The sequence below is a fragment of the Protopterus annectens genome, chromosome 7.part1 (genome assembly GCF_019279795.1).
Source record: "Protopterus annectens isolate FY-2018-M chromosome 7.part1, PAN1.0, whole genome shotgun sequence".
In the NCBI taxonomy this organism is placed as follows: domain Eukaryota; kingdom Metazoa; phylum Chordata; order Ceratodontiformes; family Protopteridae; genus Protopterus; species Protopterus annectens.
Genome location: NC_056740.1, coordinates 436,123,130 through 436,141,249, shown reverse-complemented (window position 1 = coordinate 436,141,249; position 18,120 = coordinate 436,123,130). Strand labels below are relative to the sequence as shown.

Below are 18,120 nucleotides of genomic sequence, written 5' to 3'. Positions count from 1 at the left end.
GCCCCATCTATCCAGCGCCCTGGAGTCTCTATCAGAAGGGGTAGGAGCCTTAATGCCCTTGGGCCCCTGAGAGATAGTCTCTGGATCCGCAATAGGATTTTAAAAAAAAAACTTGTGTGACTCAGGGACCCAGTAGTATCTGTCAGGTTTTCTGGGAGCAGGAGGCAAGGAATCAGGGGCCAAACTAGATTCAGAAAAAGCATCATCAACAATGTCTAGTAAAGAAGGAATAGCTAAAGGCCTATGCTGAGGCAGGAGTAAAAAATCCCTGAGCCTATTTTTTGAATCAGAAAATTCCTGGCTTTCCCAGTGGAAATGCTCCCTTAAGAGTATGTAAGGTTTCACCAAAAGAAAAATCCTCTGAAGGGGTGGCAGAGGGAATAGAGTCCTCTGCATCAGAATCCTCATAAGTAGACAAGGGCAAATCCAGATTCATCAGAAGAATCAGAAAAAACAGAATCCTGGTCAGAATGTTCATAAACAACTTCAGTCTTAGGCCTCTTAGAAGGTGGGGTTGGCTATCCCTGATTAGAGTGATTAGATCTTCAGCCATTCTTATCATTTGTTTTTTTAGGCATAGAGGCCTAAGCATGTGGTCTGGGCATCGGTTTTTAGGCATGGTTCAAGATTTAGGCCCAAGTGAAGGAGGAGGCGTCGGTTTAATATGCAAGTCCGTAGGCCTGAATACACCCTCAGAAGCCGGTGCCTGCACAGCGGCTCCGGACCTATCCAAGGTAGAGACATCTGCAGGTTCCATAGTTGAAGCATCTCACGGCATACCGGACTCCAAATGGGTCTCGGTAGAGGCCTGCGAATCAGGAGTAGTGTCTATTAGGGGCTGCGAAAGCACCTCACTGAGTACTGGCGACTGGCTTAGGAGAAGCGTTGTCGGCAGTTTTGGACCTCGGCGGCCACTGTCTTTATCTTTGCGTTTTTTTTCCGGAATCCCGGTAGTCGGATGGCTAACCGACGACATTTCTGGATACTTAAACAGAGAACCGAAATATTTAGAGGCAAAAATATACAGACGACGGATAGTGCACTGATCAAATAAAGCACAAAACAGACAGCAAGATACGTCGTGGTCAGGGCCTAGGCAAGGAATACCGCACAAATGAAAATCTTTGAGGTATTTGCTTTCCACAAGTAATTCAATTATTAACTTTTACTGACATCGGTAAGGAGCAAGAAAACGGTTACCCAACTGGGTACTTAGCTTTAGTTGAAGACTTCAGTTCTGAAACTCGAAAACAAAAATTTCAGGAGTCAGCCGACCAGCACTTGCGAAGTGCTTCTGCTTCAGGCAACGCACGGCAAGGAAGACTGATGTAATGGTGTCGGCTGCTGACGTCATGGAAGAAGGGACAGCAAGTGACGCAGGACCCAAAACTTTGTTAATCAGACTGAGGGCTACCTGCAAGCAGATAACCCAAATGCAACGACTGCAACAGTGAAACACGAAGAACATCTTCCAAAACTGACAGAAGTGGAGGAATGGGTCAAATGTTCTGGAAATTCCTGCTTTAACAGCTTACAGTATTTTCCAACAGAAATGAGAAACCTCAGAGTTCTCCAACTGAAAACACTGGCACGTCCTAGAAATAGTGTCAAAGAGACACCACCACAGAGAGCATCAGAAACTGAGCTCTATTTACAGTTTGAATTACAAATATGTGGAGAAAACCCTTTATCTGTCCCCTTCATCTTTCTATCCAGATTCAGAATCTTGAATCTCTTCTGTAAAATAAGTAACCCTCTTTCTTTTACCAGAAGACAACTTTTTAAGTCCTCACCCTATGACATCCACTAGGCTGTCAAATGGCTCACAGATAGGATGCAGATAATCAAAACAAGGGAAGCTACCTCCATAAAGAAACCGGTCACCAGTGCTGTCCCCCAATGCTCTGTGTTGGGCCTGCTCCTGTTTGGTGCCTACTTTTCTGAAGTAAAAGACAATACCAAAGGCCTCTGGCTGACTACGTTTGCAGATGACTAAACTAGAAGCAGTCACTGAATCCCCAAATAATAGCCACACTGCAGGAAGGCTTGTCTCAAATAATTGGCACCAAAATCACAGACTGAAACTAAATGTCAAAAAAATGCAATAATGTATCCTTTAGGAAGTCATCTACCCCAGGGAACTACCATACTGACAATATGCCCCTAAGAGGTGACCCAGTTGTTTTGGATTTGGGAACTTATGTAGACAGTAACAACTTTCAACCAACATAGGTCTACTGTTGTAAGAAAGCTTTTCTATACTGCACAACTTATAAACATAGGGATTGTGTCTACATCTAGGGGTGTCACTGTCCCCCTTTACTCAGCTCTCATTGGGCCAATCATTGAATAGAATGCGCTCTATGACATCTGTCCAGACACACACAACAGCTGAACACCCACAGAGATACCTTACTAAAAAGGTACAAAGCCTAAACATGGCCTGCATGGACTGACTCAAAGCCTCATCACTATACTCTGTAGCCTACAGACTGCCAAGAGGTGACTTGTGTCTGGCATACAAGGCATCCTCCAACCTATTACTGATGGATTTACTGCACATCAGTAAGTAAAACGGCATCAAAAGTACTCCGTCTAGGGATCTAAACCTCTAATGCATCATCAATAGAATGGTTTGGAGGGACAGGTATATCTCGCAGAGGATACTACTGCTGCAGAACAGACTCCCCATCCACAAAACACACAATCCATTCCTGTCCATTTTCAAGCTCAACTCACACCAATGGATGGCAAACAGAAAATTTACCCCAGGACTGCCAGCTGTAGCTACTAAATGCTTTATTCCATGCATGGGTCCCCTCAAATTATCTATGGTATCATCCCAGTTATTCTCAATAGGTGTAATAATTATCACCCATAGGATGGGTAAGGCCCATTTATAACCAAATGGGACAGTGGAACTGGCTAGGCTTAAAGTGACCCACAAGGGCAACCAGCATAATAGTTACCTATGAACCTATGAACAACTTGTCTTAGTTTTTGCTAACATTCTGGTGTGGGGGATGCAATATCTGTCAGCATTAAATGAGATGGTCAAAAGACCACACTGCTTTGCCATGGGTGTTCTGCAACTCTCCCCTCTAGGCTTTTGAATATTGGCTAAAACACTGTCATCCTCATACAGCCTTTTTAGGTAATGCCATATTGACAAACTTTCCAACATGGAAAATCTACCCAAGGAATCCTGCTGAATGCCAGGAATCTAAAGAAGCTCCAATCCCATTAAGCTCTCCTCACCTTGCAGAATACAGAAATCTGTATAGTTAGAGACATGGCTTAAAGCTGCAAACAGCACCCCGGCAGGGCCTTCTATGTATTTAGACCAGCATATGCACAAAACAGGGACTAAAGTTGGAGGTGTCTCCATCAATATCAAGCATACCTCTAGGTATGGTTAAACAGGATGATGTACTGGAGGCTCCCTCAACATCTATGCCTGGCATACAAGGCATTGATAAACCCCACTCTGATGGACCTCCTGCATATCTGCAAAACAGCATTACAATTACCCGTTCTAAAGACTTGCACCTTGCATGTGATATAAACAGATTTTGCTGGAAAGACAGGTATGAATCGCAGAGACTACTCCTTTTCTGGGGCAAAGTGCTTATCCATGTGAAGCAGAGTTCCTCCCTAACCCAATTCAACTGTAACTTGGACAACTGAATGGGGAACAGGAAATTTATCTCTGGTTTAGCACCTATGTCTCTAATGGACCCAAGCAGTTTATAAATGGCTCATCTCCCAGGCCCCTGCTTATACTTAAAGGGTACCAGAACTTGTCAGTTTGGGATGCATGGCTATGCTTAAAAAGGCCCTTACAATCATTAGCCTAATAAACACCCATGAACCTATGAACCACAGACAAAGTCTCATATCATGTCAAGCTATGGGTCACCTTGTATGTCCACTGAAACCCATAGCTCAAACTTAAGACCTATTAGAGACACTTGCCATTCAACCAAATAATAAACTCATAGGTTTATAGGGGTGTACTAGGCTAACGGCCCTGGGGCCTTTACAAGCCTACCCCATAGAAGGGCCCTGGCACTGTGCCACCTGTCGTTATTCATGGTTAGTCATGGAGGACTAACTATCCCTGTATAAACTGGGAATCCTACACAACCCCAAATTTGCAAGCACAGAGATTCCTAGACTTTGTAAACACAAGCACCCTGGACCAGTTAGTGCATAAGCCTACTAGAGGTACAAACATACTGGACATGGCACTCACAACCATGGGAGAATGCTGCACCCACCCCCAAACTGCCATGTCTTCTCTCATAAGATTAAACCACAAAACAGTATCCTTTAAAATAAGAATCAGTTCTGTAATCCCAGCAAACCCTGTACCAGTTAGAAACTATTCCAATGTAAATTACCTTTTATTAAGTGACACCTTGTCAAAATATCAAGGTCCTCCAAACCCAGACAACAAAGCAGCCTATACAGAATTATTCACAAAGCTCTGTAGAAACCATGTTAATGAGTGCACAGAGGCTGCTGTGCCTACCAGAAGCAAGACCAAAAGCAAAGGAAAAGAAAACACCATAGTACAAACCAAAAATTAAACAGGCTTGCCCAACAAAATAAAAAAACAGTCACACCTAAAATTAGGAAGTAACACCAAAATAGATAAACTCTCACCAAACTGAACAGACAACTGAAAGGACTAAAGTCCAACAAACAAATTTTGAGATACTGATAAGAATCCCACACCAAAGACAACCATAAGGCCTTCTTTAGTTATGTCAAAAATGGAACCAAATTCCAGAACTGGGAAATACAGTAAATCTTCTGGCTGTCAAATCCATTTTGAACTTTATCCCCCCTTCCACCCCTGGGAAATACCATTTAACACAAACCCAATGATCAAGTAGGGAGAAGATCTTAGATATGCTCACTAAGACTAAGAATATAGGTTTAACGGGCCTGATAATACCCTAGGAAATATGACTTATCAAGGCCACTGGTGTCACTATTCAGCCATTACCTCTGCACAGGCTTTGTGCCACGTGAATGGAAGACTGTAATGGACATCCCCCTGTACAACTGCTGACCATTAATGGATGCCGGGAACTACAGACCCATTAATCTGACTAGTCTTGCGTGTGAGACTAATCATGGAAATGATAAATAATGACATAGGAAACCTTGAAACACTGGATGGAACTTGGTTTGGTTTCTACAAAGGCAGGTCATTCTTACTGAACCTGGTGGACTTCTCTCAGAGGTAATAGATGATGGTAAAACAGGTCATACTGCCTACTTTGACCTAGCTAAGCTATTGATACAATGCCTTACTTGAGCATTGTAAACAAACTCATGAAATTATGCATAAAACCCTATGTAACTCACTGGATTGCAGGCTGGTTCACAGCAAGACCCAGGAAGTTAGGATTGGAGAGATCACCCCCCGCAAAGGGCCCAATCACCAGTGTAGTCCCCCCAAGGCTCTGTGCTGGGTCTCCTTTTTGTCATCTATTCTTCAGAAGTCAGGGCCAATGTCAAGGGCTTCTGGTTAATCAAGTTAGGAGCAATCACAGGAAATCTCTCAAGATACGTTATATCTTACGCGAAGGTCTAACACCGACAAATGGCTGGTGCTAAAGCCACAGCTTAAAACTTAAGGCCAAGAAATGCAATAATAGTAACTTTTGGGAAATTATCCACTTAGGGAAGCCACCTCATTAATAACACACCCGTAAAAACAGACATAGTAGTCAGGAATTTGAGGACTCGTGTAGATAGAAACCTGGCTTTTGATCAACATGTGTATAATGTTGTAAGAAAATCAATCTGTGTCACTCAACTAAAGAGCATGACGTTTAGGTCCAGGCAAGTCAGTGTGCCACTGTACTCCGCCCGCAAACTGGAATGTCCACAGAGGTTCCTCACAAAAAGAATACAGGGTATGAAACCAGTGTTCTATGCAGATTGCCCCAAAGCCATCTCTCAATACTGTTTCCTACAGACTGCTGAGAGGCTATTATACCTGGCATACAAGGCATCACTGGATACTCCTTTGATGGACCTTCTGCAAATCTGCAAAATGAACAGCAACAGAACTAAGTATTTAAGCTTTGCCTGTAACTTAAATAGAACATGTCAGAGTTGCAGGTACATGCCCAAGAATACCCTTCTCCGGAACAAGATTCCCATTCACATGAAGCAGAGTCCTTCTGTAACCCTATACAAGTTGAACCTGGAAAAGTGGATAGGAAATTGGAAATGCACCCATGGCCTGACACCTATTTCACTGATGGACAGCGGTGGCCATTAAACCATGCCTTAACATACACCCCTTAAAATAACCTCCAAAGCACAATAACTTGTGGAATACATTTCAGTTGCACGGCTAGGCTTACAAAAGCCCCACTGGTCATTAGGCTAGAACACACCTAAAAAACCTATTTATAAAACAATGTGGTGAAAATGCACCAACTCACAAAACAACGAAGGACACCTTCATGGGGCACAAACAAACAACAATATTACTTTGCATTTTCATTAGTCACTTCAAAATACTGGAAGTTTTTTCACTATTGCCATGACAGAAGTATGAAGTGTATAAACCATAAAATGTGTGCAACAAAAAACTCACCTGCCATGTGCATGAAAGTTTAAATGAACGAACTGCTCGTGATGGGAAACTGCTCGCTTGGCACGCTGGTGTTTTTTGTGTAAAGTATCTGTGTCATACGACAGTCCTTCATAGTGCCTAATGAACTGGTTTAAACGGTTGCCATACTGACCTACAAAAAACAGGCACGGTCAATTATGCTGCACAACAAATACAATACGCCACAAACGTGCGGCAGTACAAGCACTGATTTAATCCATTAAGTGAGAATGCCCACAACAAGTTAATTCAATGAATAATGCATTTGAAACAATAAATGATTTTACTTAAGTGCAGACCTCTCTAACATAATAATCTAATTGCGCAAGGCATTTTTATTTTTTACGGTATTTAAAAAAATAAATAAATAATTAAGAAACAAATTTAATCTAATTTTGCTAGTACATCAACCACTGGAAGCTGGAATCTTATATTTACAAAGCAAAGGCTATTCAAGATGGAAGTTAGTCTACTTTTGTCACAAGCAGACTGTCACATTCTTATACTTCCAAGACCTTAAAAAGCTTATACCACTCCAAACAAACCAGTAAAAACTAAATGTACATATTTATTTAACGTTTACCCGGAAAGTCCAACTTGGAACGAGCCAATTTTCAGCAGCAACCCAAGGGATAAACACTCAAGACACGTCTTTGTAACATGGGAGGAAGCCGCAGCACCTGGAGGAAATCCAGGAATGCAGGGAGGACATGCAGACTCCGCACAGAAGGAACCCCAGCTGAGAATCAAACTGGAGAACCCCTTGCTATGAAGCGACAACGCAAACCAGTGCTCCACTGCACTGTCCAAAAGTCTCCAATGATTCCAAACTAAAAAAAAAACTTAGTGCCTAAACTCCTTAAACTACACAGACAAAATTACAGGAAAAGAAACTTGTAATCTGTCTCACACAGGGATATGCATGCAGAACTTTCACTGCTTTCCATGGTTTGAAAGACCCTGTCCTACTAGATTTCCTTCACCTTCAGAAAACTAGTAATGCAATGAAAACCAGCTCCAAAGATGAATATTCATCAAAAAAAATAGGATTTGCTGGCATGATGGTATCTGACTCAATGTGCCTTCTACCTATGGAACAGATTCCCCTTGCACATCAAAGCAAAGCATTGGGTTCATGAACTGTAAGGCTGTTTTGTCTAATGACCATATATGACTTGATGCCTTGCCAATCCTCATGCTTTACCTCCTTTGACAAGGAGGGAGACGACAGTCCCAGAATGAAGTTGACAACACTTATCCAAAATTAGTAGGAAGACTGTGTACCTACCATAAATGTAGATGTTTGAGTGTATTCACTGTTGCAGACATTACACTAGGGTTATCCTGCTGGCAGGCTACCCGCAGTAGGCCTGACTTCCAAAGTCCTGGTCTGGCGTCAGTTGCTGTCGCCTCTTCCCTGACGTCAGTGCGCCAGGGGTATAAAAGATGCAGCAGACGCCATTTTCTTCAGTTTTTCTTGCCCCAGATGTCAGGTGCCCCCAAAAGGGTAGGCTGTAAAAATTATGATCATAAAAAGGCATGCACATAACCTTCATCTACAAGCAAATACACCACATAGGTACAGAAGTCTCAGCAAAGAAAAAAGGGGGGATGGTGGGAGGGTAACCTGGACTGCAACAGTGAATACACTCCAACATCTACATTTATGGTAGGTACACAAAGTACAGTTTTGTACCTACCATAAATGTAGATGTCCGAACTGGATAGCATCTGCAGTCATAACAAATGGGTTGTCCTGTCGTCAGGCAGCCCTTCAGTCGGCCGGATTCCAAAGTCTGGGTCCGGCTTCGGCTGATGTCGCACTTCACCCGACGTCATCTCTGCTGGTCTTCGGGTATAAAGGCATCAGCCGACACCATTTTCCTCAGTGTTTCTTGCCCCAGATGCCAGTTGCCCTCTTGGAAGGTTAAATTTTGGATAAATGCCAATGTTTCCAAAAAGGTAGAAGGCAAACACAAAAATAAGCATGTATGTACATATATACAAACAAATACACCATAAGAAACTCCCCAGCTAGCTATTAGGAGGGTAAATACCCTAGGAGTACCACAGAGGGGAAGGAGGGTGGGTAATCCTGACTGCAGATGCTATCCAGTTCGGACATCTACATTTATGGTAGGTACAAAACTGTACTATGACCTTCATGGATGCATCTGCAGTCATAACAAATGGGTAGAATACCATAGCCAAACTAGGGGTGGAGGAAGAAAAATTATGGTGTAGTTAGGATCCCTTGCAGTACAGCAGTGGCAAACCCTGCTCGGGATCTAGAGTATAGAGGTAAATTATAATGCTTGGCAAATGTATGCACGGAGGTCCAAGTAGCCGCCTCAATAATGTCCTTGGTTGCCACTCCTCGTAAGAAAGCTGTGGTAGTGGCTGTAGCCCTTGTAGAATGAGGTCTTATGTTCTGTGGAATTGGTTTTCCATGGTAGGAGTAACAGAATCTTATGCAATTTCCTATCCATTTGGAGATTGTCTGTTTGGAGATTGCTTTTCCTTCCCTTCCTGTTGCATAGGCTACTAAAAGCTGGTCAGTTTTTCTGTTACTTTTGGTTCTGTCCAGGTAGTAGCGTAACTGCCTATGTACATCCAAGGTATGCAGCAGTCTTTCCCCTGTTCTGTGGATTGGGAAAGAAGGTAGGTAGGTGGATTGCCTGGTTTAAAGACACTCTGGATACCACCTTAGGCATAAATGTAGGATTAGTTCTCATGGACACCCTATCTTGATGGAAGATTAGGAAGGGTTGCACTGCCATTAAGGCCTATAGTTCGAAACCCTCCTTGCTGAGGTAATTGCCAGCAGGAAAGCAGTTTTCCATGACAGGTGTTGCAGATCTGCTGTTGCTGCTGGTTCAAACGGAGGGAGTGTCAACTTTTCTAGCACAAAGTTCAAGTCCCATGCTGGTAATGGTGGTTTCCTAGGAGGTTTTACATTCTTGATCCCTCTGAGGAACTGCCTGAGTAGAGGATGCGAAAAGACAGGTGGATCGAAGCTGTATTCTGCTGAAATAGCTGATGCATGTATCTTGATGGAGGAATAGGACAGGCCTGTATGTAGCTCTGCCAAGTACTCCAGAATGTTAGCAATATCTATGTTCGACACATCTTTTCCTCTTTCAGTACTCCAAATGACAAACCTTTTCCATTTTCCTGCATAGTTCCTTCTTGTTGTAGGTCTGCGGGCTTCCAGGAGAATGTCTTTAACCCTTTGGGAAAGGTCTGGGTTAGTAGTTGCTATGTGATGTTCCAGGCAGTCAGTTGCAAGGTTTTTAGATTTGGATGTATGATGTTGTAGTTGTTCTGAGTTAACATCAAAGGTATCAGGGGTATTGACCACATTCTCTCCCGAGACATGCTCCTCAGCAATGGGTACCAGTGTTGTCTTGGCCAATTCGGAGCTATCAGGATTATCCTTGGACGTTCCTCTTTGATTTTCAGTAGTACCTTGTGCATCAAGGGAAGAGGTGGGAATGCATATGCTGTCAGGCCTTTCCAGCTGAAGGATAGAGAGTCCACCTTCCATGCAAGTGGGTGGAATGTCCTTGTGCAGAATTTTTTTGAGCTGGTGATTGAGTGGGGATGCGAATAGATCTATTTGTGGCATTCCCCATTTCTTTGTGATGGCCTTGAAGATGTTTGGGTGTAGCATCCATTCGTGAGCATCCAAGGTGGTTCTGCTTAACATGTCTGCTAGGGTGTTCTCTTTTCCCGGCACAAATATTGCCTGTAACTGGATGTTGTAGCTGAGAGCCAGATTCCAAAGGTCCAAAGTCATTCTGCATAGGGGGTATGAATGAGTGCCTCCCTGTTTGTTGATGTACCACATGACTGTGGTGTTGTCTGTCCTTATCATCAAATGGCCTTCTTTGAGGAATGGTCTGAATTTTTGGATTGCCAGTTTTACTGCCAGCATTTCTTTTTGGTTTATGTGCAGGTGCAGCTGGTCTTGAGTCCACAATCCTTGTATGCATTTGTCCAGCATGTGCGCCCCCCATCCTAGGTCTGAGGCGTCCGTTGTGATGGTTTGGCTTGCTCGAAAGTTATGGAAGGGTAAGCCTGGGTTTGACTGGCATGCTTGAGCCCACCATAGGAACTCCTGTTTTAGGCATGGGATTAGTGGGATTTCTGTTTCTAAGCTGTGCCTGTGCTGAGACCATAAATTCTTTAGGTACCACTGTAGCTTTCTCATATGCAGTCTGGCATGTGGGACCAAGATTATGCATGATGCCATGAAGCCCAAGGCCTGCAGAACTTTTCTTGCTGTTAGTTTGTTCTGCTTTGTTAATGCCAAGAAGTAAAGAGGAAGTTCTTTTTGTTTTTCTGCAGTTAGGAATGCCATCTGTTTTACTGTGTCCAATTCCGCGCCCAAGAATGTTCTTGTTTGGGATGGTATCAGCCTTGACTTTTGTAAATTGACTGTGTATCCCAGGGCTTGCAGCAAGTAAATGACCCTTTGTAAATCTGTTGTCAGCTTGCTTTTGTTGTCCGCTTGTAACAGGCAGTCGTCCAGGTATGGATAAATTTGGATTCCCTGTAGTCTGCAGTGAGCGATTACTGATGCCAGGCATTTTGTGAATACTCTGGGCAGTAGATAAGCCAAAGGGCAATGCTGAGAATTGATAATGCTCTGATCCTGCAAGAAATCTGAGGTATCTTCTGCAATTTGGTCGAATGGGGACGTGCAGGTATGCCTCCTTGAGATCTAGAGTTACCAGCCAACACTCCTTGCCCAGCATGGGAAGAAGTTGCTGTAGGGTCAGCATTTTGAATTTTGGGACAATGATGTATGTGTTTAAGACGGACAGGTCGAGAATAGGTCTCCAACTTTTCTCTTTTCTTGGTACTAGGAAGAGTCTGGAGTAGAATCCTTTGCCCTGTTCTGTTATTGGTACTCTTTCCACAGCTCTCATCTTTGTTAATTTCGCTATCTGCTGTAGAGCTTCTATTTTTGATTTGGAGGTAGGTTTGGCATTCCTCTTTTTACTGGTAAGGTGTGGAAGTGGAACCGTAGCCTTGGTCTATGGTTTGCAAAATCCACTTGTCTTTTGTGATATAGTGCCAATTTTTGAAAATAAGGCTAACTTTCCGCCTAAAGGTGCTGCTATTTGCTCCCTGGTAGGCGGTGTCAGAGCCAAGTCACTGTGATTGTCCTGTTGCAGTGGCAGTGGTTGTGTCTGTGCCTCGGTTATTGCCTTGCCACTGTCGTCCTCTGTAGGCACCTCCTCTGGATTGATTTCTGCCTCTAGAGCGTCTATTCCTGCCCCTTTGGGATTTTGTGGAGTCTGGAAAGGACCAATTTTGGCAGGCCAGTTCCTGCTAAACCTTGGGGCTGAACCTGTAAGAAATCTTTAACTGTTTGTACAGATTTTGCCTTTTCTTCCATTTTCTTCATTACTTGCTGGGCAGGTGTACCAAATAGGCTGGCCTTATCCATAGGAGCATCTAACAGCTTTGCTTTAACATGATCCGGTAAGACCTGTTCTTTCAACCATGCATGCCTTCTTATCACTGTGCCAGTCATGGCTGATCTAAATGAAGCCTACAGTGCATCATAGCCACATTTTAAGGAATGGTTACTAACCTGTTGGATGTTATTCACCATTTCTAATACATATTTCTTATCTAAGGATTCATCAGAGGACAGTTTCTTAGTTAACTGATCAAGCATAAACTCTTGGTATTGGATCATATGAAACTGACAGTTTAAAGCTCTAGCTGAGAGAGTAGCAGAGGTGTAAGCGTTTTGTCCCCATCTCTCGAAGGAGCTGGATGCCCTTTCAGAAGGAATAGGGTTTTTGCTGTGGTCGAGGCTACTGCCTTAGGCCCCTGGGATATAGTTTGGGATCTGCAAGTGGGGCCTTGTATAGGTGGTGATGAGTGTCTGGCACCCTGTAAAATCTATCTGGTTTGGCAGGGGCTGGAGGTAAAGAATCAGGAGCAGTGCAAACATCATTAAATGCATCATCCACAACAGGCAGTACAGGAGGTATAGCTAAGGGCCTATGTTGTGGTAAGTGCAGAAAAGTCCTAAGCCTTTTTCTTGAATCTGAGAAATCTTGTCCCTGCCATTGGAATTGTTCTCTTATGGCATGTAAGGTTTCCCCAAAGGAAAATTCCTCTGGTGGAGAGGCAGCTGGAATGGATTCTTCAGCATCGGAATCTTCATAAGTAGAAAAAGGAGCCTCTGGCTGGTCTGTAATGTCCGAGTCATCCGCAGAATCATCAGAGGAGACTGGCTCGGGGGGCTCTGCTCTAGGTCTCTTTTCTGGGGGCTGAGAGGCCCTGTCTGGGTGAGATTGGGATCCCCTAATCAAGGATATTAAATCTTCTGCCAGAGTAAGCATTTGTGAACTTGAAGTGGGCCTGTGTGAAGGGGGCTTAACAGGCACTGATTTAGCAGATTTGGCTGCTTTAGCCCTGGCAAAGGCCTTAATAGACATGGCTGCAGGAGGCTTAGCAGCACCACGTGCTGGGGTAGAGACATCCAAAGGGATGGTGTCTGATAAATCACTAGGAACCACAGTTGTAGGCAAAATTTCTGAGGCCGATTCAACTAAGGTTGCAGGAGCCTCAGTAGTAGTCATGGATTCGCTGAAGATTGACCGGTTTTCGGTTTCGGCGAAACCGAGACACTCGCTGCTTGCTTAACCGTGGTTTCGGCCGAAACCGCGCGCGAAAGTGTCTGTCTTTCTTTGCGTTTTTTAACAATTTGGGTAGTCGGAGGATCCGACGGCATAATGTACGCAAAAACTGAGCCGAAAAACTGTTCAGCAAACTCCGACCGACGCCTAAGCGTTCGTCGGTTGAAGGAAGCACAGGCAACAGGCTGCTACGTCGTGGTCTGGGCCTAAGCAAGGCAGACAGTAAGAGTGGAAATCTTTATGAGGTATTTGTTTCCCACAAGTTAAACAGTTATTGACTTTTTCTTACATCGGCTGAGGCAAGAAAGAGTCCCCAACGGGGTACTTAGCTTTTAGAAGTCTTGAGTAGTATTCGGTAGTAGTAATCTCTGGATCTGACCGACCGGCACTTGCGAACAGCTTCTGCTTCGGGCGCCACGCGGCAAGAAAGACTGAGGAAAATGGCATCGGCTGATGCCTTTATACCCGAAGACCAGCAGAGATGACGTCGGGTGAAGTGCGACATCAGCCGAAGCCGGACCCAGACTTTGGAATCCGGCCGACCGAAGGGCTGCCTGACGACAGGACAACCCATTTGTTATGACTGCAGATGCATCCATGAAGGACATCTGTACTATGTTCATCGTGTTTCACTGTTGCAGTCATTACACTTGGGTTGAATCCCAAAGCTGAGGTTGGGCGGCTGGGCCTAAATAGAGTTTGGAGTGGCTATGAGGCCCTGCAGAACTGCAGTGGCAAAGCCTGCTCTGGATTTAGAGTAGAGAGGTAAATGGTAGTGTTTTGTAAAAGTGTGCACTGAAGTCCATGTTGCAGCCTCCAAAATATCCTTTTTTGGTACTCCTCTGAGGTAGGCTGCTGAAGTGGCTGCTGCTCTGGTAGAATGTGGCCTAATGCCCTTGGGCACTGATTTGCCATGTTGTGAATAGCAGAAACGAATGCAGTGGCCTATCCATTTTGAAATAGTCTGCTTTGAAATGGCTTTTCCTTGGGAACCTGCAGCATATGCAACTAAGAGTTGCTCAGTCTTTCTGAAGGCTTTAGTCTTGTCCAAGTAAAAGCGTAGCTGTCTGTGTATGTCCAAAGTATGTAGAAGTCTCTCCCCCTTATTCTGTGGGTTTGGATAAAAGGTAGGCAAATGTATGGTTTTGTTAAGAGCCACGCTGGACACTACCTTAGGCATAAATGTTGGGTTTGTCCTTAGAGAAACCCTGTCCTGATGGAAAATACTAAAATGGTTCCCACAGCCATTAGTGCCTGTAACTCTGAGACTCTTCTTGCTGAAGTTATTGCTAGGAGAAGAGCGGTTTTCCATGACAAGTATTTTATCTCTGCTGTATTGGTTGGCTCAAAAGGAGGCAGTGTGAGTTTTTCCAAGACAAAATTGAGGTCCCATGTAGGTATTGGAGCTCTCCTTGGAGGTCTTATGTTTTTGGCCTCTCTGAGAAAGTGTCTTAGCAGTGGATGAGAAAAAATAGGTGGGTCCGTATTGTAATGAGCTGAAATGGCAGAGGCATGGATCTTAATTGATGAGAAGGGATAGGCCTTTGTCCAGCATCTCAGTTAGGTATTGCAAAATCTGAGGAATATTTGGTTCAAGTATGTAAAAATTCCCTGCGCTTGGTTCCAAGCACAGAATCTCTTCCATTTTTCTGCATAAGATTTTCTGGTGCTGGGCCTCCTGGCCTCCAAAATAACACCCATAACTGCTTTAGAGAGAAGTGTGTTCTGAATGATTACATTATCCACCATGCAGCCAGATTTAGGGTTCTGAGTTGGCTGTGCAGGATCTGATTGTTCTGTTGGGTCAGCAAATGAGGTATTAGAGGCAATGTCCAGGCAGGGCCTTGAAACAACCTTTTTTAAGATTGGGTATCAGTGCTGGCGTGGCCAGTCTGGGGCAATCAGTATCACTGTTGGCTTCTCTGGTCTGACTTTTAAGAGTACCTTGGAGAGAAGAGGCAGAGGAGGGAAGGCATATACTGTAAGGGCTTTCCAGCTGAATGAAAGAGCTTCCACTTTCCATGCTTGCTTGTGATAAGTCTGAGTGCAGAATCTCTGTTGCTGGCAGTTGTGAGGGGAGGCGAATAGATCTCCGTCTGGGCATCCCCACTGCCCCGTTATCATGTTGAAGATTTGTGGATCCAGTTTCCACTCATGAGGATCCATGAGGTTTTTGCTTAGTTCGTCTGCCAAAGTATTTGTCTTTCCTGGCAGGAATTGTGCTTGCAGATGTACTTGATAAGTCAATGCTGTGTTTCAAACAGTCATGGCTTGCCTGCAGAGGGGGTAGGAATGTGTGCCCCCTTGCTTGTTTATGTACCACATGACTGTAGTATTGTCCGTCTTTATCAGTAGTTGCCCTGGATGAAGTAGGTCCTTGAAGGCGGTCAGGGCATTTTGTACAGCTAGCATCTCTTTTTGATTGATATGAAGATGCATTTGGTTTGTGGGCCATGTGTCTGAATACATTTTCCTGCCATGTGCGCCCCCCAGACATAATCTGATGCATCTGTTAGTGTCTGCCTGGCAGTGGGTAAGGTGAATGGCTGTCCCTTGTTGTGGTGACAGGTCTGTGCCCACCACTGAAATTCCTGTTGCAGGCAGGGAATGAGAGTAATTACTGTTTCCAGGCTGTGGCAATGTTGAGTCCAAACACTTTTTAGATACCATTGTAGTTTCCTCATATGCAGTCTTGCATATGGAATTAGTAGAATGCAGGATGCCATGTAGCCCAGAGCCTGCAGACTTTTTCTTGCAGATAACTGGGTCTTTGAAGAAAGAAGTCAGATGCCTTTGATTGTCTGGCGTGAGATAAGCCATCTAGGCAGTTGTATTTAAGCTTGCACCCGGGAATATTATCTCTTGAGAGGGTACTAGTTTTGATTTCTTTTCGTTTACTGTGTACCGTAGGCAAATTAGTAATCTTTTTACAAACGCCAGATGCTGTAACAGAATATCTTTGTCCTTTGCTTGAATAAGGCAGTCATCCAAGTAGGGGTATATCTGAATTCCTCTTTGCCTGCAAAATGCAATTACTGGTGCCATGCATTTTGTGAAGACCCTGGGTGCAGGAGATAAGCCAAAGGGCAGTGCAGAGAATTGGTAGTGCATTGAGCCAGCTATGAATCTGAGGTATCTTCTGCAAGATTGTCTGATTGGGACATGCAGGTATGCCTCTTTGGAGGTCCAAAGTTACAAGCCAAGCCTTCAAAGTCCAGCATGGGCAGAAGCTGCTGTAGAGTCAGCATTCTGAATTTTGGAACATCCAGAAAAGTATTTAGAATAGACAGGTCCAGAATTGGTCTCTAGGCTTTGTCCTTTCTTGGTACTAAGAAAAGTCCTGAGTAAAATCCTTGCCCCTGTTCTTGTTGTGGCACTGGCTGAATAGCCCCCATCTCCATGAGAGATGAAACTTGTTTTTGTGCCTCTTGCCATTGATTGGGTGGCAGGTCTGGCATACCTTTTGCCTTTGGAAGGGTGCGAAATTGGAACCTGTAGCCCTGAGAGACTATATTTAAGACCCATTTGTCCTGGGTGATCTTGTGCCAGTTTTGTGAAAAAAGTGCTAGCTTTCCCCGTAAGGGTGCTGCCAAAAAAATAAGTGTTTGGCATTGGCAGAGGGAAGTCATTGGGACTGTTTTCTATAAGGCTGTGATTTGTCTTCTCCGCTTTTGGAGGTAGAAGCACCTCATTGTTTGGGCCTGTATGAGCCCTGGGGCTGTTGCCTGTCTCTAGGGCGTCTGAATCTGCCTCTTTGTGGTCTGTCTGACACTGGAAAGGACCAATTCTTAGAGAGCCAGTTCCTGCTAAATCTGGGTGGCTGTACCTGTAAGAAATCCTTTACTGTCTGCATAGATTTTGCCTTATCTTCCATTTTCTTTAACACCTCCGCTGCCTTTACACCAAACAAAGTATCATGCTGTAATGGAGCATCCAATAATTTTGCTTCAACATGATCAGGCAGATTCTGTTCCTTTAACCAAGCATGCCTTCTAATAACAGAGCCTGTAACAGCGGCCCCGCACGAGGCCTCCAGTGAATCATAGCCACATTGCAAAGTACGTTTTCCCACTTGTTCAGCTGCATGCAATAAATCCTGCAAATCTTTGTTCTCAGAACATTCAGAATTTGTCAACATTTTTTGTTTTAACAAAGACATTAAGTATTGCTGATATTTGAGCATATGAAACTGACAATTTAAAGCCCTTACAGCAAGGTAGCAGAAGTGTAAACTTTTTTCCCCACTCTGTCCAAAGCCCTAGAATCTCTGTCTGAGGGGACAGGGTTTTTGGCAGAAGCAGCCTTGACCCCTTTGTGACCCTGTGAGATAGTTTCTAGGTCAGCAGCAGGGTTTTTGTAATGAAATTTATGGGAGCCTGGGACCCTGTAGCATCTGTCCGGCTTAACAAGGGCAGGAGGTAGAGAGTCTGGAGACAGGCCGGACTCTGAAAAAACAATCTACTATGTCTAGAACAGGGGGAATTGCAAAGAGGTCTGCGCTGAGGAAGTAAAAGAAAGTCTCCAAGTCTTTTCTTAGAATCGGAATAATCCTGGCTCTCCCAATGGAAATGCTCCCTCACGGTATGCAGGGTTTCCCCAAAAGAATAGTCCTCAGGAGGAGAAGCTGAAGGAATAGAATCTTCAGCATCAGAATCCTCATAGGGAGGAACAGCATAACCCTGATCAGAAGAGGAGTCAGAGGAAATGGAGACCTGATCAGAGGAATCATATTCAGTGTCTTGCCTAGGCTTCTTATCAGGAGGGGGAGGGGAACCCCTGATCAAAGTAATTGGGTCTTCGGCCATTTTGAGC

At 44.2% G+C, this 18,120-nt stretch overlaps 1 protein-coding gene across 1 annotated transcript in view; it reads right to left on the bottom strand.

The window, feature by feature from the left end:
• The window catches only part of ADAM10 (ADAM metallopeptidase domain 10), a gene marked incomplete in the record, with an annotated part of 1,900,398 nt that overhangs the window by 1,617,287 nt on the left and 264,991 nt on the right, over window positions 1-18,120 (bottom strand). Inside the window, 1 exon segment of the mRNA XM_044078896.1 lies at window positions 6,626-6,776. Coding sequence (XP_043934831.1) covers window positions 6,626-6,776 — 151 coding nt within the window.